This window comes from Denticeps clupeoides, chromosome 1 (genome assembly GCF_900700375.1).
Source record: "Denticeps clupeoides chromosome 1, fDenClu1.1, whole genome shotgun sequence".
Taxonomy (NCBI): Eukaryota; Metazoa; Chordata; class Actinopteri; order Clupeiformes; family Denticipitidae; genus Denticeps; species Denticeps clupeoides.
In genome coordinates, this window is record NC_041707.1 from 9,553,068 (window position 1) to 9,569,084 (window position 16,017).

General features: G+C 40.6%; 1 protein-coding gene across 2 annotated transcripts; it reads right to left on the bottom strand.

Annotated features, from left to right (window-relative positions):
- Positions 1 to 894: 894 nt before the first annotated feature.
- On the bottom strand, positions 895 to 4,101 carry colec11 (collectin sub-family member 11). Of its 2 annotated transcripts, XM_028989827.1 has the most exons (6): positions 3,969 to 4,101; positions 3,467 to 3,538; positions 2,870 to 2,941; positions 2,746 to 2,799; positions 2,561 to 2,656; positions 895 to 1,324 (listed from the first exon to the last, which is right to left on the bottom strand). In XM_028989827.1, the coding sequence occupies exons 1-6, from the start codon at positions 4,099 to 4,101 to the stop codon at positions 927 to 929; spliced, it is 825 nt and encodes a 274-aa protein (XP_028845660.1). In that variant the 3' UTR covers positions 895 to 926. The 2 variants fall into 2 exon arrangements, with proteins under 2 accessions (XP_028845660.1, XP_028845671.1); XM_028989838.1 differs by lacking the exon at positions 2,870 to 2,941 and having other exon boundaries at positions 3,969 to 4,086.
- Between the last annotated feature and the right edge of the window lie 11,916 nt (positions 4,102 to 16,017).

Sequence of the window (16,017 nt, forward strand, 5' to 3'; positions counted from 1 at the left end):
GCAGAAGCATTGCCAAAAGAGCAAAAAAATACTAATACTAAATACTATTTTCATTTGAACTGTTCTGCAGAAACAATGCACTGCAGCAATGCAATAACAAAGTCAATATGAACCGACTTTTTGTAGACATTTAACTTATTTAACTTATCATGTTCTTTTAATTTAATCAAATGACAAATTAATCACAAATTAATTTTACTATATTACACATAATTAGGTACCATTTGCATCTCTTCTGAAGGACAAATAAATACATTTTGCATTCAGACGTATCTTCTTCATCTTCCTTCTCCTGTTAGGGGTTTGCCTCAGTGGATCAGCCGGCCGATTGTCCGCCCAATCCACCTGAAAAACGTTTTACACCTCATGCCACATGACCACGTTTACCCGAGCTTGGGATCTGCACCAAGAAATATGAGGCACGAGCATCTCCAGTGACTGGGTTCATTAAAATGTACGACTTAATGCGATGCAAAGAAATACTCAAAAAATACCACAAAAGGTGAGACTTTCATTTTTAATCAACGCAACCCAGAGTTGTTAACCTTTGCTAATACAGACTAGATTACAGCGGTGCTGCTAAAGTAAGGTTAATGTACTCATTATATAAGAAAAACTTGCAGTGATTTTGGGAATATGCCTACAAAAATAAATTGACAGATTTTCAATATTTTGATAATATATAAATATTTGATATTTTATTAATGAGTCACAGAAACCAATCCACCTTTAATAAACCATAAGGACAATCTATTAAGATTAACGGTAGAAACAGACTCCACACCATTTCCACCTTTTGACATTTCTTGGGCAATTAATTAGGCACATTTTAAAGAAACATGTGCAGCAGTGGGATGCTGTGGCAGCGGGCTTCCTGACCATCTGCATTCACTCTATACATGTTGGTGTTCATTCACTATGTCTCTCTACTGAGTGATGCTGTCCTTATCAAACTCGCAAATGAAGTACATGGTGAGGCGACAGGCGACGTCTATCCACTCTCCTGCTGCCACCATCTCCACACAGTCCTCATCCTCGTATGCGTTGTTGGGCTCCCCCTCTCTCCACTTGCTGAAGGTGCTCATGGGAGAGCGATCCACATAGACAAAGCTGCCCTCGTGCTCTAGGTCATTGATGCCAATGAACACCCTGCTGAGACCTGCCTCAGTGATGTACCCGGCAATGGCTTTGTTGGCACTTTCATCACGTGGCATAGCCAGATGTCCTCCCTTCCCCTGACAGTAGGTCTCAGCATCTCTGTAGCGCTTTTCCTCCTTGACCAGAAGATAGACCTTACTGTCCGTCTCCTTGATGCCAGCAACAGCTGCAGGGGAGGGCAGTGCTGAAAAATGACCACTTGCATTTCTATAAGCACACAAGCAGACATCCACCCAATGCCACCTGGCATGCTGATTGGCTGAGAGGAGTGTTTACATCACATGAAATGCTGCTGCATGATATAATTGAATAAAGTAATTATAGAGGTTTTTTTATATATACATTTTTCTTTAAAATGCATTTTTGCAGAGATGCATTTTCATGCACTAGTAGTCAGTACATATATAAAAAAAATTATATACGTGTTGAGAACTGCACCATAGAAAACCCGCAAACTTTACATGCGCTAATTTTTTTTTTTATTTGCTAATTGAGTATCGTGGAATGCAGGTATGGCACAGACTATAATAGATATTGATTTTCTTATATTGACAACAAAGCAGCAAGGTGTTGAACTTTACTCTTTGTTAATTTACTTTTCTTTGTAAAAAAAAAACAGCTAATGCAGAATTGGTTATCACATTTTCTGTGAGTGAGGATACTCCGTTAAGCAGTGTTGAGTCTTGTAAAAAAAAAAAGAACAGTTACCACAGAATTCTTAACAGTATTACAGAAGTGTTTGGCTTTAATTCAAATGCATCTAATTGAGTATAAAGGGGAATATCCCCCTTTCTACAAGTAGCTCACTGGTGATTTTGGTTTATCACTAGGTGTATGGGGGTTTTTGTGTGTTGGCATTCTGTGATATTCTATTTTTGCAAAATAGTTTTTTAAGAAGTTGAGAATTAAACAAAAACCCAGAAATCTCCACTTTCGCAAAGTCAAGTATGTCTGTGAACTTACACACACACACACACGTTGGTTATTCAATTGTTGCAGCCGAATTGAGAAAATGTGTAAGCAACGGTAAGCAACATTTCAAAATAAAACCCCAAGCCTACCCTTAAACATAACCCTTACCCTATTATCTATGACAAATGTGAAAGTGTATGATGTGCATGGATTTACACATGTAGTTTGACCCCAGTTCGATCCTACTATAATAATGTATGTTATTGCCTGTCTTTCAATTAGGAGCTTTTATTTTGAAATGTCACATACAGTCAAAAGTGCAGCGAGAGCTTTAAAATGGATGAGCAGCTGAATTATTTAGCCTTCACAATTTATTGGCTGCAGCAATTGAAAAAACAATGTGTATGTCAGTTTACACACATTGGTACCGTCCCCACACACTGCTGTCATGGACGCCCAGTAAGGTGATGGGTTAAATGCATAAACATACCTTTTGTAATGAATTTCAGGTCGTTGGTTAGCTGTGAAACTTGATTGTCCATTTCACCAATCATCTTCCGTAGGGGAGCACACTCACAGGGAAGCCCTGTTATTAAAGTTATAGTTTACTTACAGGACATTTTTGTGTTATTCAAGTTCACATTACCAACACAAAATAAAAATGTAACGCTGTACCTGGGTCTCCAACTGGTCCTTTTGGCCCTGGATCTCCCATGTCTCCCTTTTCACCTAAAAAGACCTGTGGTTAAAAACATTTACCACAAAAACACTTTCCCTTGAAACATGAGGACAATTTTACCTTTATGTCCTGAGGGGCCCATTTTCCCAAAACGTCCCATTGTCCCTTTCTGTCCTTTAATTCCAGGAGGACCTTAACAAATGAGGGAACATTTGTGAAACTGAAAAGTGGGTGATGTTGTACGTTATTTAAAAAATACAGACGTGAGGGAATGGAAATATTCCCAGCTGGGACCTGCGCTCATTAGCGCTCTCTGGTTACATTGACCCCTGACCCTGAGTAAACACACTGTAGTTCTGGCCTTGCTTAAGCTAGCAGCACATTTATCTTATTGACAGGCAATGGAATGGAATGTGATAAACTTTCATCCACATTTTACATCCTCTTGTAAAACAATGTATATTAGTTTAAAGTCATGACTGTGGAGGAAAATAGTGAGACATCATTCCGTTATTTTTCTCCTCTCTGTAAAATAATTTTTTAAAGGTTAAAGCAACTTTGAAGCTAAACATAAACACATTTAACCTTATGAGTCTTTGTACAAGAACACACAAACACAATGCCCACTGCACATGACATGAGGGAATGACTTGTGATTTATAAGCTGCATTTTTCATTACCATAAACTGATTCTAAGGCATTTTAATATGTGCGTACCAGTCTCTCCAGGAGGTCCCACTCTCCCTGGCCGCCCAGGTGTCCCCTTCTCACCTTTTTCTCCTGCCTCACCTGTGGGAAGTAAATGTATTTGAAAGTCACTCCTAAAGTAAAAGTATGTGTTGACTTCTATACCTTGGATTAAGACCTTGGAATTCAACCATGCAGTCACACTGCTGCATAAATATAATAAATTATCAGATTTTTCAAATGAAACATATGTTTTATATATAAAATATTCGCTTCAGTTCAAGAAATATATATATATATATATATATATATATATATATATATATATATTTTTTTTTTTTTTCAAATGAAACATATGTTTTATATATAAAATATTCGCTTCAGTTCAAGAAATATATATATATATATATATATATATATATATATACACACACACACACACACACACACACACACATACATATATATACATACATACACTTTTTTTTTTTTACTTTTTTTCCTACTGAAGCGAATACCATTGGTAGCTTACCTTTGAGTCCAGGAACCAAGATCTGAACTGTACAGGGCTCTTCAGACAGGTTTTGGCACTGAGCTATGTTCAGTAGCATGAGACCCAGGACAGGGACTACTAACATGCATGACATCAGCTTCTGTCTGGGCATCCTGATGACATCCAATTTCATGCATAGGTGACATACCACATTAATCACTTGTATTGTCAAATGAATATTATGAAGGATGTATTTACTTTGGACCCACAAGCTGCCTCGGTTTATTAACCATAAAAGAAAACAAAAACTGTCCTACCTTCTATAAAACTTCCAAACTTCTGAGACAGACAGTAGCCTTAGATTGAAAGGAGCCACAAATGAGTCACAAAACGTAAGAGGACTCTTTCACTTTCCATCCCTGAAACTGTGCAAGAGGCCAGCAGTTACGTCTGCATAAACACTGCCCCAGATAAAGCTGCGAATGCTGGGCTCCCCAAAGATAATTGCCTGGGAATGGAGTCGGGGTCGGCGACAGCCGAGGCCCCGCTAAGATATCAGAAAGCCAAACAAAGCTTCAAACACATTCTCCATGCAGAGACGAACCACACCATTCTGCACGTGGCTCGTGGGGATGTGCTGCATACCGGCCAAATAGACACACTGCAAGCAAAAAATACTGTTCTGGGGTCTCATTTAGAACCGTTGCGTACACACAAAATGGGGACCTAAAAGATGCGATCTATAGAAACAATCTTGACAGCAGAATGTACATGAGGCGCCCCCTAGACAATATATCAAGGAATACACATCCTTTCCTCACGCATCTACATACAAACCTTGCACATACACCCCCTTTCCTCAAGCATCTATATACAAAGCTTGCACATACACCACCTTTCCTCATGCATCTATATACAAAGCTTGCACATACACCACCTTTCCTCATGCATCTATATACAAACCTCACACATACACCACCTTTCCTCATGCATCTATATACCAACCTCACACATACACCACCTTTCCTCATGCATCTATATACCAACTTCACACATACACCACCTTTCCTCATGCATCTATATACAAACCTCACACATACACCACCTTTCCTCATGCATCTATATACCAACCTCACACATACACCACCTTTCCTCATGCATCTATATACAAAGCTTGCACATACACCACCTTTCCTCATGCATCTATATACAAACCTCACACATACACCACCTTTCCTCATGCATCTATATACAAACCTCACACATACACCACCTTTCCTCATGCATCTATATACCAACCTCACACATACACCACCTTTCCTCATGCATCTATATACAAAGCTTGCACATACACCACCTTTCCTCATGCATCTATATACAAACCTCACACATACACCACCTTTCCTCATGCATCTATATACCAACCTCACACATACACCACCTTTCCTCATGCATCTATATACAAACCTCACACATACACCACCTTTCCTCATGCATCTATATACAAACCTCACACATACACCACCTTTCCTCATGCATCTATATACAAACCTCACACTTACACCACCTTTCCTCATGCATCTATATACAAAGCTTGCACATACACCACCTTTCCTCATCCATCTATATACAAACCTCACACATACACCACCTTTCCTCATCCATCTATATACAAAGCTTGCACATACACCACCTTTCCTCATCCATCTATATACAAACCTCACACATACACCACATTTCCTCATCCATCTATATATAAAGCTTGCACATACACCACCTTTTTTCATGCATCTATATACAAACCTCACACATACACCACCTTTCCTCATGCATCTATATACAAACCTCACACATACACCACCTTTCGTCATCCATCTATATACAAAGCTTGCACATACACCACCGTTCCTCATGCATCTATATACAAAGTTTGCACATACACCACCTTTCCTCATGCATCTATATACAAAGCTTGCACATACACCACCTTTCCTCATGCATCTATATACAAAGCTTGCACATACACCACCTTTCTTCATGCATCTACATACAAAGCTTGCACATACACTACCTTTCCTGATGCATCTATATACAAACCTCACACATACACCACCTTTCCTCATGCATCTATATACCAACTTCACACATACACCACCTTTCCTCATGCATCTATATACAAACCTCACACATACACCACCTTTCGTCATCCATCTATATACAAAGCTTGCACATACACCACCGTTCCTCATGCATCTATATACAAAGTTTGCACATACACCACCTTTCCTCATGCATCTATATACAAAGCTTGCACATACACCACCTTTCTTCATGCATCTACATACAAAGCTTGCACATACACTACCTTTCCTGATGCATCTATATACAAACCTCACACATACACCACCTCTCCTCATCCATCTATATACAAAGCTTGCACATACACCACCTTCCTCACACATCTATATACAAAGCTCGTTCATACACCACCTTTCCTCATGCTTCTACATACAAACCTCATACATACACCACATTTTCTCAATATATAAGTAAAATATTTGTTTCAAATTACATCTTAACTTAATGTACACTTTGTATCTATGCGCCACAGCTGTGTAAATGTAAGTTTTGGCCGTGATTATCATGAACATTTGGACACATTGTGAAACAATCAGTCTGATTGCTAAAATAAACACATAAATACCGCGATCACACTTGTGCGTAACATACCATAATGGTTGCACTGACATTGTTAGAAGATTATGCCAATGGCAGAATTAGAAGAGAACGGATGTTCAGGGACCATAAAGATTTTTTGTCTAGTGATGATGGCTCATAAACTGATTTAGATTACCTAGATGTGTGCTTTTGGAGCTATGGGCTGAACTGGGTCCAATGTTAGAGAGGCCAACCCAACGGTTATTGCATTATAGCATTTTTCTGGACATGTCTGCGTCTATGACACCACCCAATTCTTTTTTATATGATCAATTTTAAATCTTTTTTGGGCACCATCCTGTTTGCTGCACTCACTTCATTCGTTACCCTTTTTGTTTGTCGGCTTTTCACTTCACCCACAAACACGTCTATTTAAGGTTCAGAAAATATTCTCTTCCCCTCAGTTGCCATGATGCTGTTTTTGTAAGGTTTGCATTGGAAACTTAAATATTCATGAGGTGATTTGCATTTACCATGTATGGTTGAAAGGGGACATGTAAAGGGCGGAGTAGGTGGCAATTCCACATGCGAAGAATCCCATGTAGAGCATGATTTATGAAGCCTATATTGCTTGCAAGTGTGCGTCAGCATGTTTTCATTAATCTGACATTTTCTTTGCATACGTCAATTGCATATTTTCACGTACACTAAAGTTCTACGCAAAGTTTTATAAATGAGATCCCTGGTCTTTCACATAGTCTGGTTACAATAAAGAAAGCACTTACACAACAATCAGACATTCTCTATAGAAATGGAACCGCAGATCTAAAAGATTAAGAGCGAGACAGGTTGCAATAAATTCAGAAAATTATATTTAGGGTGGAAAAACCTAAACATTAAACTGAACAAACGTAGTTACATTGTACAGAAGTTCCAGAATTTTAAAGGCATTGGGGGGAAAAATCCTTCTGGGTGGCAGAAGAGTTCAGAAGAGTTTGCTAGATTTGAGCTAACTGGAAAGACTGGCATTTTAAGTAATACTGTTAAGCTCAACTGTTTAAATATTCAGCAGTGTTGTTCACATCTGCTGACTTTTCATTTTACTGCAAGAGGAGATTGATCTCCTGATGAAAACATTGTGAAAATGATTATAAAGAACCGAGCGCTTTACCTTTGTGTAAATCCCCAATCTTCCATCCACCTAATCGTATATTGTTTGTTCTGATCACAATCCCGAACGCATAGGAACACAGTGAATCCACAGAGGCTGAATTTTTAAATCATGGAGCTGAAAACAAGCAGTAACTTTCTATTCGATCCCACTTAATAATACATTCTGAAAGTTCAGCTCCAGGTCACTTTCTCTGGAAGAAACAACAAAATATATATTTTGGAAACCATCAGAGCCTCAGGACAAAAAGTTGAAAATGCAGCATTCAAGGTTACAAAGTGGCACACAAGACTTCTTCATTGTAAATATTAAAACAATTGACGAAACAAGTGTCTGGATACGATGCTCAGTCAGAGGTGATCGATATGGTCGAAGCTACTTGTTCGCATAAACAAAGGCATCATGAGGCCACGAACTTTCTCCACTAACCCCACTTATCTGTGTCAGGGCCACTGAGAAAACGTTGCAATCCCAGCAGTCGTTCAGACAGGAAGCTCACAAATGAACACTAGAGCCAATTTACGTGACGTGCACCCAAAAAATTTGAGTTGGATAGTTAGGATTTTTCCTTTTGAGAATGTGCACAGACTGCAACCAAAATTGCTGCTGAGCGTTAGATTAACAAGAACCTCCTTATCATTATTGCACATGCATGGCCGTGCATTGTGGTCCTGCTCCAGACACAATTATCCACAGCATTGATTTTCATACAGTTGAGCCAGGCTAGAGGAATTCGGGCGAATATCAATGAAGCTCTGCGCCTTACAGATCCATACCCAGCCCCTGCGTCGCTGCGGCACTATTATCACTTTTCTTCCCTGTTGTGAATCACCTGTCGTTGGGAAAATGGGCGGCTTTTATCTCGAGCTTTTACGGTGGCTAATGGCAAGGCGCAAACAAAAACAAGCAGCCTTTCAGGCGCAAAAGGCTTCCCCAAGGCTTTAGTGCACTTTAAAACCCCTCCTCCAAGTTGATTTCTTTCTTGCTTTTGATTACAACGTGCTATTGCCGCCCCTTATCTCATTGCACAGGAGTTGAGATATTATAGTTGAAATATTAGCAGCCACTGGACGGCCAGAAAGTCGTTAAGAAATTAATGTGCCGCCATTCTGCGATTACATACAAAAGAATTTAGAGGGTTAACACATCATTGCTGAAATGTTCCATGGGATAATGGGATGGTAAATAAAACTAAATAAAACGTTAAAATGAAAAAAAGAGGCTGTGCTCCAAAACAGAATGAGGGATGAAGAGTGATGGAGTGATTTTCTAAGGCTGATTGGTGGTGTATGAGGAGATTTCTTGTCCTGTGTCTTGTCCAGAGGTAATTAACCTAATCCACACATGCAGAAGACATGACACCTTACCACAAGGATTGGTTAATGGTTCTTCTGGAGCTACTGTGTATAGGGTTTACACCAATAATAATTATAATCAGAATAAGAAATGTATTAATCCTGAAGGAAATTGCTCAAATAAATAACTACTTTGTTTTTAAAAAATGCATGTTGAAATCTTTCAATCTGAAAGAGTTGACATTCACACTTTATTGCCATTCAATTAATGGAACTGTCATGTCAAGTGAAGAGAGCCAGAGACACAAATGCACAACATAGTGTTTTAGTGTAAGGAATAAACAGAAAATATACAAGCTATGGTGGAACAGAGAAACCTAACAGTGACTTTCTCTCGTACATGGATTGTATGTATACTGCATGTAACCATGAGTGTCTGAGGTAATTTACTTGTGGGTAAAAGGTTCATTACGTTCAGGCAGTAATCATAATTAGGACGAGACAGGGAAAGCAAAAGATGTGGCGCCACCTGGTGGGCCAGGACATTAGAGGAGTCAGGAGGAGTGCTCATCAGCACTATCCAAACAATTAAAATATTTATAATGATTATTTTAAACGACAACGAATTAAGTATAACACTTATTGTACACTGTATCAAAAAAGAAACCATCACAGGTCAGGTTCCATTTCACCAGCCAAGTGTGACTGTAAAATACTTGGCAAAACTGTCTAAAGTGCAAAGAAACTGTTTTTTTTTTTTGTTTAGATTTGAACACTGATGTGGAAATTATACTTTATGAACCTCAGCCTTCCAATCTCTGCTTAAGTACTTTGAGTGCAATTGATCTACATGCAAAAACTGAAAAAAACTACAGATGGTTCTAAATCCAGTTAAGCATCTTCATAGCATGCTCCAGAATAAGGATGCATAAAATTATATTTGACTATATTCACCTGCATATGAAGCAAGAAATGTTCAATGGTGATGAGCATTGCTGGTAAATTACTTGCAGACTGAACATTTTTTTAAATCACATATCTATTTTTTCTTCAGTAGCAGCTCTGATATCTGTGGTTCCTGCCCCAGCATTTGCTATAAAGTGAAGTGATTGTCACTGTGATACGCAGCAGCACAGCACATGGTGCACACAGTGAAATGTGTCCTCTGCATTTAACCCATCGCCCTTAGTGAGCAGTGGGCAGCCATGACAGGTACCTGGGGAGCAGTGTGATGGTGCTTTGCTCAGTGGCACCTTGGCGGATCGGGATTCGAACCGGCAACCTTCTCATTATGGGGCCTCTTCCTTAACCGCTATGCCACCACTGCCCCTTACTCTGACTGGGGGCAGGTGGGCGGAGTGATATAATATCAGGTTGCTATGGCTGTGGACAGTGTTTTTTACATTATGAATCTTGCTTGTGAAATTAGTAGTAGTCAGCAGACAGGTTTTCTGTCATCGACCTGGCAAACTGAAGACTTAAATCAAGCCATTTACATTTGCGAAGTGATGACCACAGTTGACAGTTCTGCATACTATAAAATTGGCATGCTTTTAGTTCTTGTCAGCATGCTCTTGTACAACTTTCTGTACATCCGAGATCTTAATTCTCTAAGTCTACGGTTAGTAGTGTGTCCTTCACCCGTTTCAACACATGTAAAAGTTAACTGGGTAGAGTGACTGGTTAAATATTGAAATTTCATCTCCTCGGCCACACATCCTTAGCTAAGAAAGATTAAACTGCCAGGCGATGATCAACTCAATGTACAGCCGCTCTGATTGGTTATTCTTTATCCAACAGCTTTAGCCAATTGTTGTAATTCACCTCTGTCATGGAATAGTGAGCATTCCATCTTCAACCGGGTGCCTTTATTACGAGTATAAAGTACCCTGAATCATACTGTAGGTAGTCACTTGGGGTGCGAAGAGCTTCTACTTCTCCTTGACATCCTTTTTATGGCAAGAGAAAGTGTATAGCAACATACAAATTTATGTGTTTTAATTATACTAATCCTGTATGCATATCGGCAGTAAATACTGCATCCTCAGAATGATCCCTTACAATTTCAAAGAGGGGTTCTCATTGTTGAACAAATTAAGTAAAGCTTCTACCCATAACTCCCCCTGGGTACAATGAAGGGCAAACATTAAACATTTACCCTGCTTCCTTATCAATCATAGAGGTCACCTGCATGGGAGAAACACCCAGTATGCCCAGATGGAGATGCTTAGTCAATGACCGGACTGCAGGTTCCATAGGCAGAGTTGTGTATTAATTCAATCATCACTAACATTTATCAAGCTTTTAATCAATCTTTATTTGTAAAACATTTTTTGTCATGTACATTTACTGGAAGCGAGACCCAAGGAGAACAGCACATACTCCTCTGGTCAACACTGGATATTGTGAACTGCATCAATACAGAAACTGGGCTGCAGCATGGTCCCTGGGTCTAGTCCAGTTTTTGTGTTTGGCTGAAGTGTGTGAAGACTAGAGATCCATCCTGGGTGTAGATTCACATTGGTATTCATTTGGGTAGTTCATTGTTTTTAACCCATAGCAAAAAATCAGCAGGATTCAAGTGGGCATCAGCAGATTGTTTTTTTGGATTAAACCTCTTTTTTGAAAACCAAGGGGCAGGAGTTTCCATTAGTCTACAAGCGGTGTTGCTCAAAGAAGGCTTTTTTGTTTCCTGGAAGACCTTGTTGTCTTATGAATGCATACAAGTTTGCATTAAAGGATGATTCCATAGGCCAATCATGACATCTAGCTTACATTATCCTGGATAACTGAAAACTCCTACTTTGTGGATTAAGTTAATAAGCCCCACATTCACACAGAGACCAACAAATTGTGCTCAATGGTGTATTCAACTAATTACCTCGTATTAGTTAGTTCACGTGATGTCTGAGAAAACATAAGTAAAGATGTTATCAGGGATTTATTAAAGTGCCAGCCGCTTAATTACAGTCAGCTTTCATCCATATTGTCTTCAAGAGCAATTATGGAGGTCGTCATTTGAGAGCAGAACCAAAATGATGACGAATGTATTCCAAATCACAGCAAAACAAGAGCTGCTGACATACACATGCATACCGACATACATTAATGCATTAATATATGCATCTGTTTGCTGCAGATCCACCCCACAAACTTGCTCAAACCTGTGCCATAAAATGATTATCTAGTTGTTGTGTTGATGACGGTGGTAGAGATGCTGTCACTTCAACATCACACATGAGTTGTGTTGACATTTGGTGGCAGAAGGTCAAATCACATGATTTACATGGTTTTAAAACTCATCATCTATTCGGTGACGTTTGTGTAGCTTGGATCACCCTGCTGAAAGAATAGATATGACAACAGTGGAAATGTTTCACCATCGGATTTATTCAGCAGCTTTTCTTTAATTTCTCATTTAAATACAATGTTTCGCAATGCGTGAAATAAATGTTCACTACAAAAAAAAAAAGACAAATGAGAATGCTGTGAAAGTGTGTTCTTTGCATTTATTATATTTTATGGGTCATTTTTAAAGTGTTCATTCGCTTTTTACCAGGCAGTCGGTTTTAGTCCCCTTGAACAATGAGTTGTCTTTTGGAAATGGGCAGATGGCATGCGGGCACACACGCCTGATTGTGGATAGATAAACAGTAATAAATCTCCATTACTCAACCATGATGGCGAACAGGACGGCTGCTTTCAGGCACATCGGTTACAGTAAAAGTGGAATCCTGAACAAAGCTTTCATCATGCATCACGGTATTTACCCTGCCCTTCACTAAAAGAGAGGTTTCTGCTTTAACTGCACTTTTGTCAGGAAATGGCTGCTTGATAGATTTTAAGCCCTCTGAGGAATAAAACATGTTCAAATGAGTCCAGCATTTATGAAGATAGAAACCTGTAAAATATCAAGAATGGGTGGAAGAGACCATTACTATAAGCTGAATGTAAGTACATTACAAAAGTACAGTTGGTTATGGAGATATAAATCTGATACCTGTTTTTTCTTTGAAAAATTGTGTATAAAGTCATTGAGTTCTGGTTAAGTGTCAGGGCCTGAGTCAGGAGGTGCACGAGCAGTAGGATTTGTGGGAGCATTGGCAGCAAGGAGTGAGGGGTTGCGGGAGCAAGAACGCTCGGTGGAGATGAACAGTACAGGTAACCGCTCAGCGGAAGAGGGGGTTGCACACAAGGTTGAAATATAGTCTGTTGTTACCGTGGCTGTCACGATGCCTGGACATGTCAAGGAAGAATGACGTATACGCACAACGTCACAATACGGGTTTAATAAATGGTGAACAGGCAGGGGACACATCGACAAACAATGACCCAACAGAGAACAGACACGAACAGGGCAGCTTTACACAATCATACACAGGTGAACACAATCAGGAAACATAAACCAGGACGAACATGAAACTCTGGTCCGAACTCCGGACCCAGAGTGGTCCCTGCCCGACCAGATCATGACAGTGGCATACCAGAAGCAAAAGAAGAAATGCTGGGCTCTGAGGGCCTGAGCTGGGAAGTGCATGAGCAGACATCGAGGGTTGGGAGAGAAGCAAGGGGACTGCGGGGTTCTGGGGATGAAGCAGCCAGAAAGCGAGGGAGGGGGAGCAGTAGCGAGACTGCTCAGTGGAGGTGAACAGTTCAGGTAACCGTCCAGCGGCGGTGGGGGTAGCAGGCGGGGTGGTAATAGAGTCTGTGGTGTACTCATAGCGAAAGGAGGCTGGCAGGCGATTGGTTGGGTGGCATGGGTTGGAAATGGGAAGGGCTGATAGATCCGAGGGCAAGGCAGAAGAGTAGACATGGTTCTGGCAACATCAGGGTCCAAAACTAGAAACAGGCAGGGTCAAATCCGAAAGAAGAGTCAGGCGAGGCTGTCATTATGAGGCAGGGTCAGTCGATAACAGGGCAAGCAGCAATGAAGGAAAGCCAACAATGAGCCAGATGTTTATCTGTGGCACCAACCCTGGCCTGGTCTGCTTCCAGGTGGTTGTCCCCGTAACATTAAGAAAAATCATTTTTACATTTACATTACATTTACATTTACGTCATTTGGCAGACGCCCTTATCCAGAGCGACTTACAACGTGCTTAAGTTACCATTGATGAAGAGATCGATTCCGGTTCACTAGGACCCCAACTATGAAAACATCTATTTTATTCACTCTGTTGTAGATTCTGTACACAAGTTCGACAACAAGAAAATTACAATTTAATCTAAATATTATTTAAAGAGGAAGGTCTTGAGCTGTCGTTTGAAGGTGCTCAGTGACTGAGCTGTTCTGACCTCGAGGGGAAGTTCATTCCACCACCGAGGGGCCAAGACGGAGAAGAGTCTAGATGAATGTTTTCCTTTTACCTTCAGAGATGGAGGGACAAGTCGAGCAGTACTGGAGGCTCAGAGTATACGAGGTGCAGTGCGAGGTGTAATAAGGGCTGTGAGGTAGGATGGTGCTACTCCATGTTTGGCTTTGTAGGCCAGCATCAGTATTTTGAACCTGATGCGTGCAGCTACTGGGAACCAGTGGAGGGAGCGTAGGAGAGGGGTGGTGTGGGAGAATTTGGGAAGGTTGAAGATTAGTCGTGCTGCTGCATTTGTAGAGGTCGGATGGTACATAGTGGTAGACCAGCTATAAGGGAGTTACAGTAGTCCAGTCGTGAGATTACTAAGGACTGAACCAGTAGTTGGGTGGCCTGGGTTGACAGATAAGGGCGGATTCGTCTGATATTGTAGAGAAGGAATCTACATGAGCGGGAAAGATTGCTGATGTGAGTTGAGAAGGAGAGTTGGTTGTCTATTGTTACGCCAAGGTTGCGGGCTGTTGCAGAAGGAGAGAGCTGCGAGTTGTCTAGGTAAATAGCAAGATCCTGATGTGGTGAAGAATCTGCTGGAATGAATATTAGTTCAGTTTTGGTGGGATTGAGTTGGAGGTGATGGGCTGCCATCCAAGATGAGATGTCGGTTAGACATGCAGAGATTTTGGAAGCAGCATGTAGATCAGAGGAAGGAAAGGAGAAGAGGAGTTGTGTGTCGTCAGCATAGCAGTGGTAGGATAATCCATGTGAAGAAATGACCTCACCAAGTGATCTCGTGTAGAGCGAGAAAAGGACCTAGCACCGAGCCTTGAGGGACACCAGTGGAGAGTCTATGTGAGGTAGAGGTGGATCCTTTCCAAGTCACTTGGTAAGATCGCTCATCAAGGTAGGAAGCAAACCACTGCCATGCAAATTCCAAGCCTCTTAAGGATTGAAAAGAGAGTCTTGTGGTTAACGGTGTCAAATGCAGCAGAGAGGTCGAGGAGAATAAGAATCGATGACAGTTTTGCCAATCTGGCTGCATGTAGCTGCTCGGAAACCGCCAAAAGGGCAGTCTCGGTGGAATGAGCTGTTCTGAAGCCAGACTGGTTAGGATCCAGGAGGTTGTTCTGTGATAGATGGAGTGATAGCTGGTTGTAGACACAGCGCTCAAGGATTTTGGATAGAAATGAGAGGAGGGAAACTGGTCTGTAATTGTTAATGTCTGTAGGATCAGCAGTGGGTTTCTTTTGACCATTCTGATTTAGAATACACTGAAAATGTTTTGCTGATATGTTGTGTTTTTTGAGAAGCTTGATAATGCACTGAAGCCACTGCTTTGCAAACTCCCTAATGGAAGACCTTAAAGCGTCTAAGACTTTTTCACTCTAGAAGCTAGATCCCATTAGGCCACTCCATTGTGAGTTATTACAGCTGATATTATATTAGACATTTGCTAACTGGCTTTGTCCTACAAATGCAGAATTGACTGTCCTTTTTTTAATTTTCCCAAGGCTGATGACACACGCTGAGGATCTCCACCAACACCCACTTCAGCTTTTCGTTCTTCATAACCACCTACTTCTAAGCAACCAATTAACATGAATGTCCTTATTACCTCATATTGGTAAATTCACGTGAAGTCTGAGAGAAAGGTCAGT

What these genes read in the sequence shown, in the direction of transcription:
- colec11 (XM_028989827.1), bottom strand. Translation starts at nt 4,101, where the DNA reads ATGCCCAGACAGAAGCTGATGTCATGCATGTTAGTAGTCCCTGTCCTG. An exon ending in GGGCCCCTCAGGACATAAAG is followed by an intron (nt 2,800 to 2,869) that starts GTAAAATTGTCC and finishes AGGTCTTTTTAG; the next exon opens with GTGAAAAGGGAGACATGGGA. An exon ending in CCTGAAATTCATTACAAAAG is followed by an intron (nt 1,325 to 2,560) that starts GTATGTTTATGC and finishes CCTCCCCTGCAG; the next exon opens with CTGTTGCTGGCATCAAGGAG.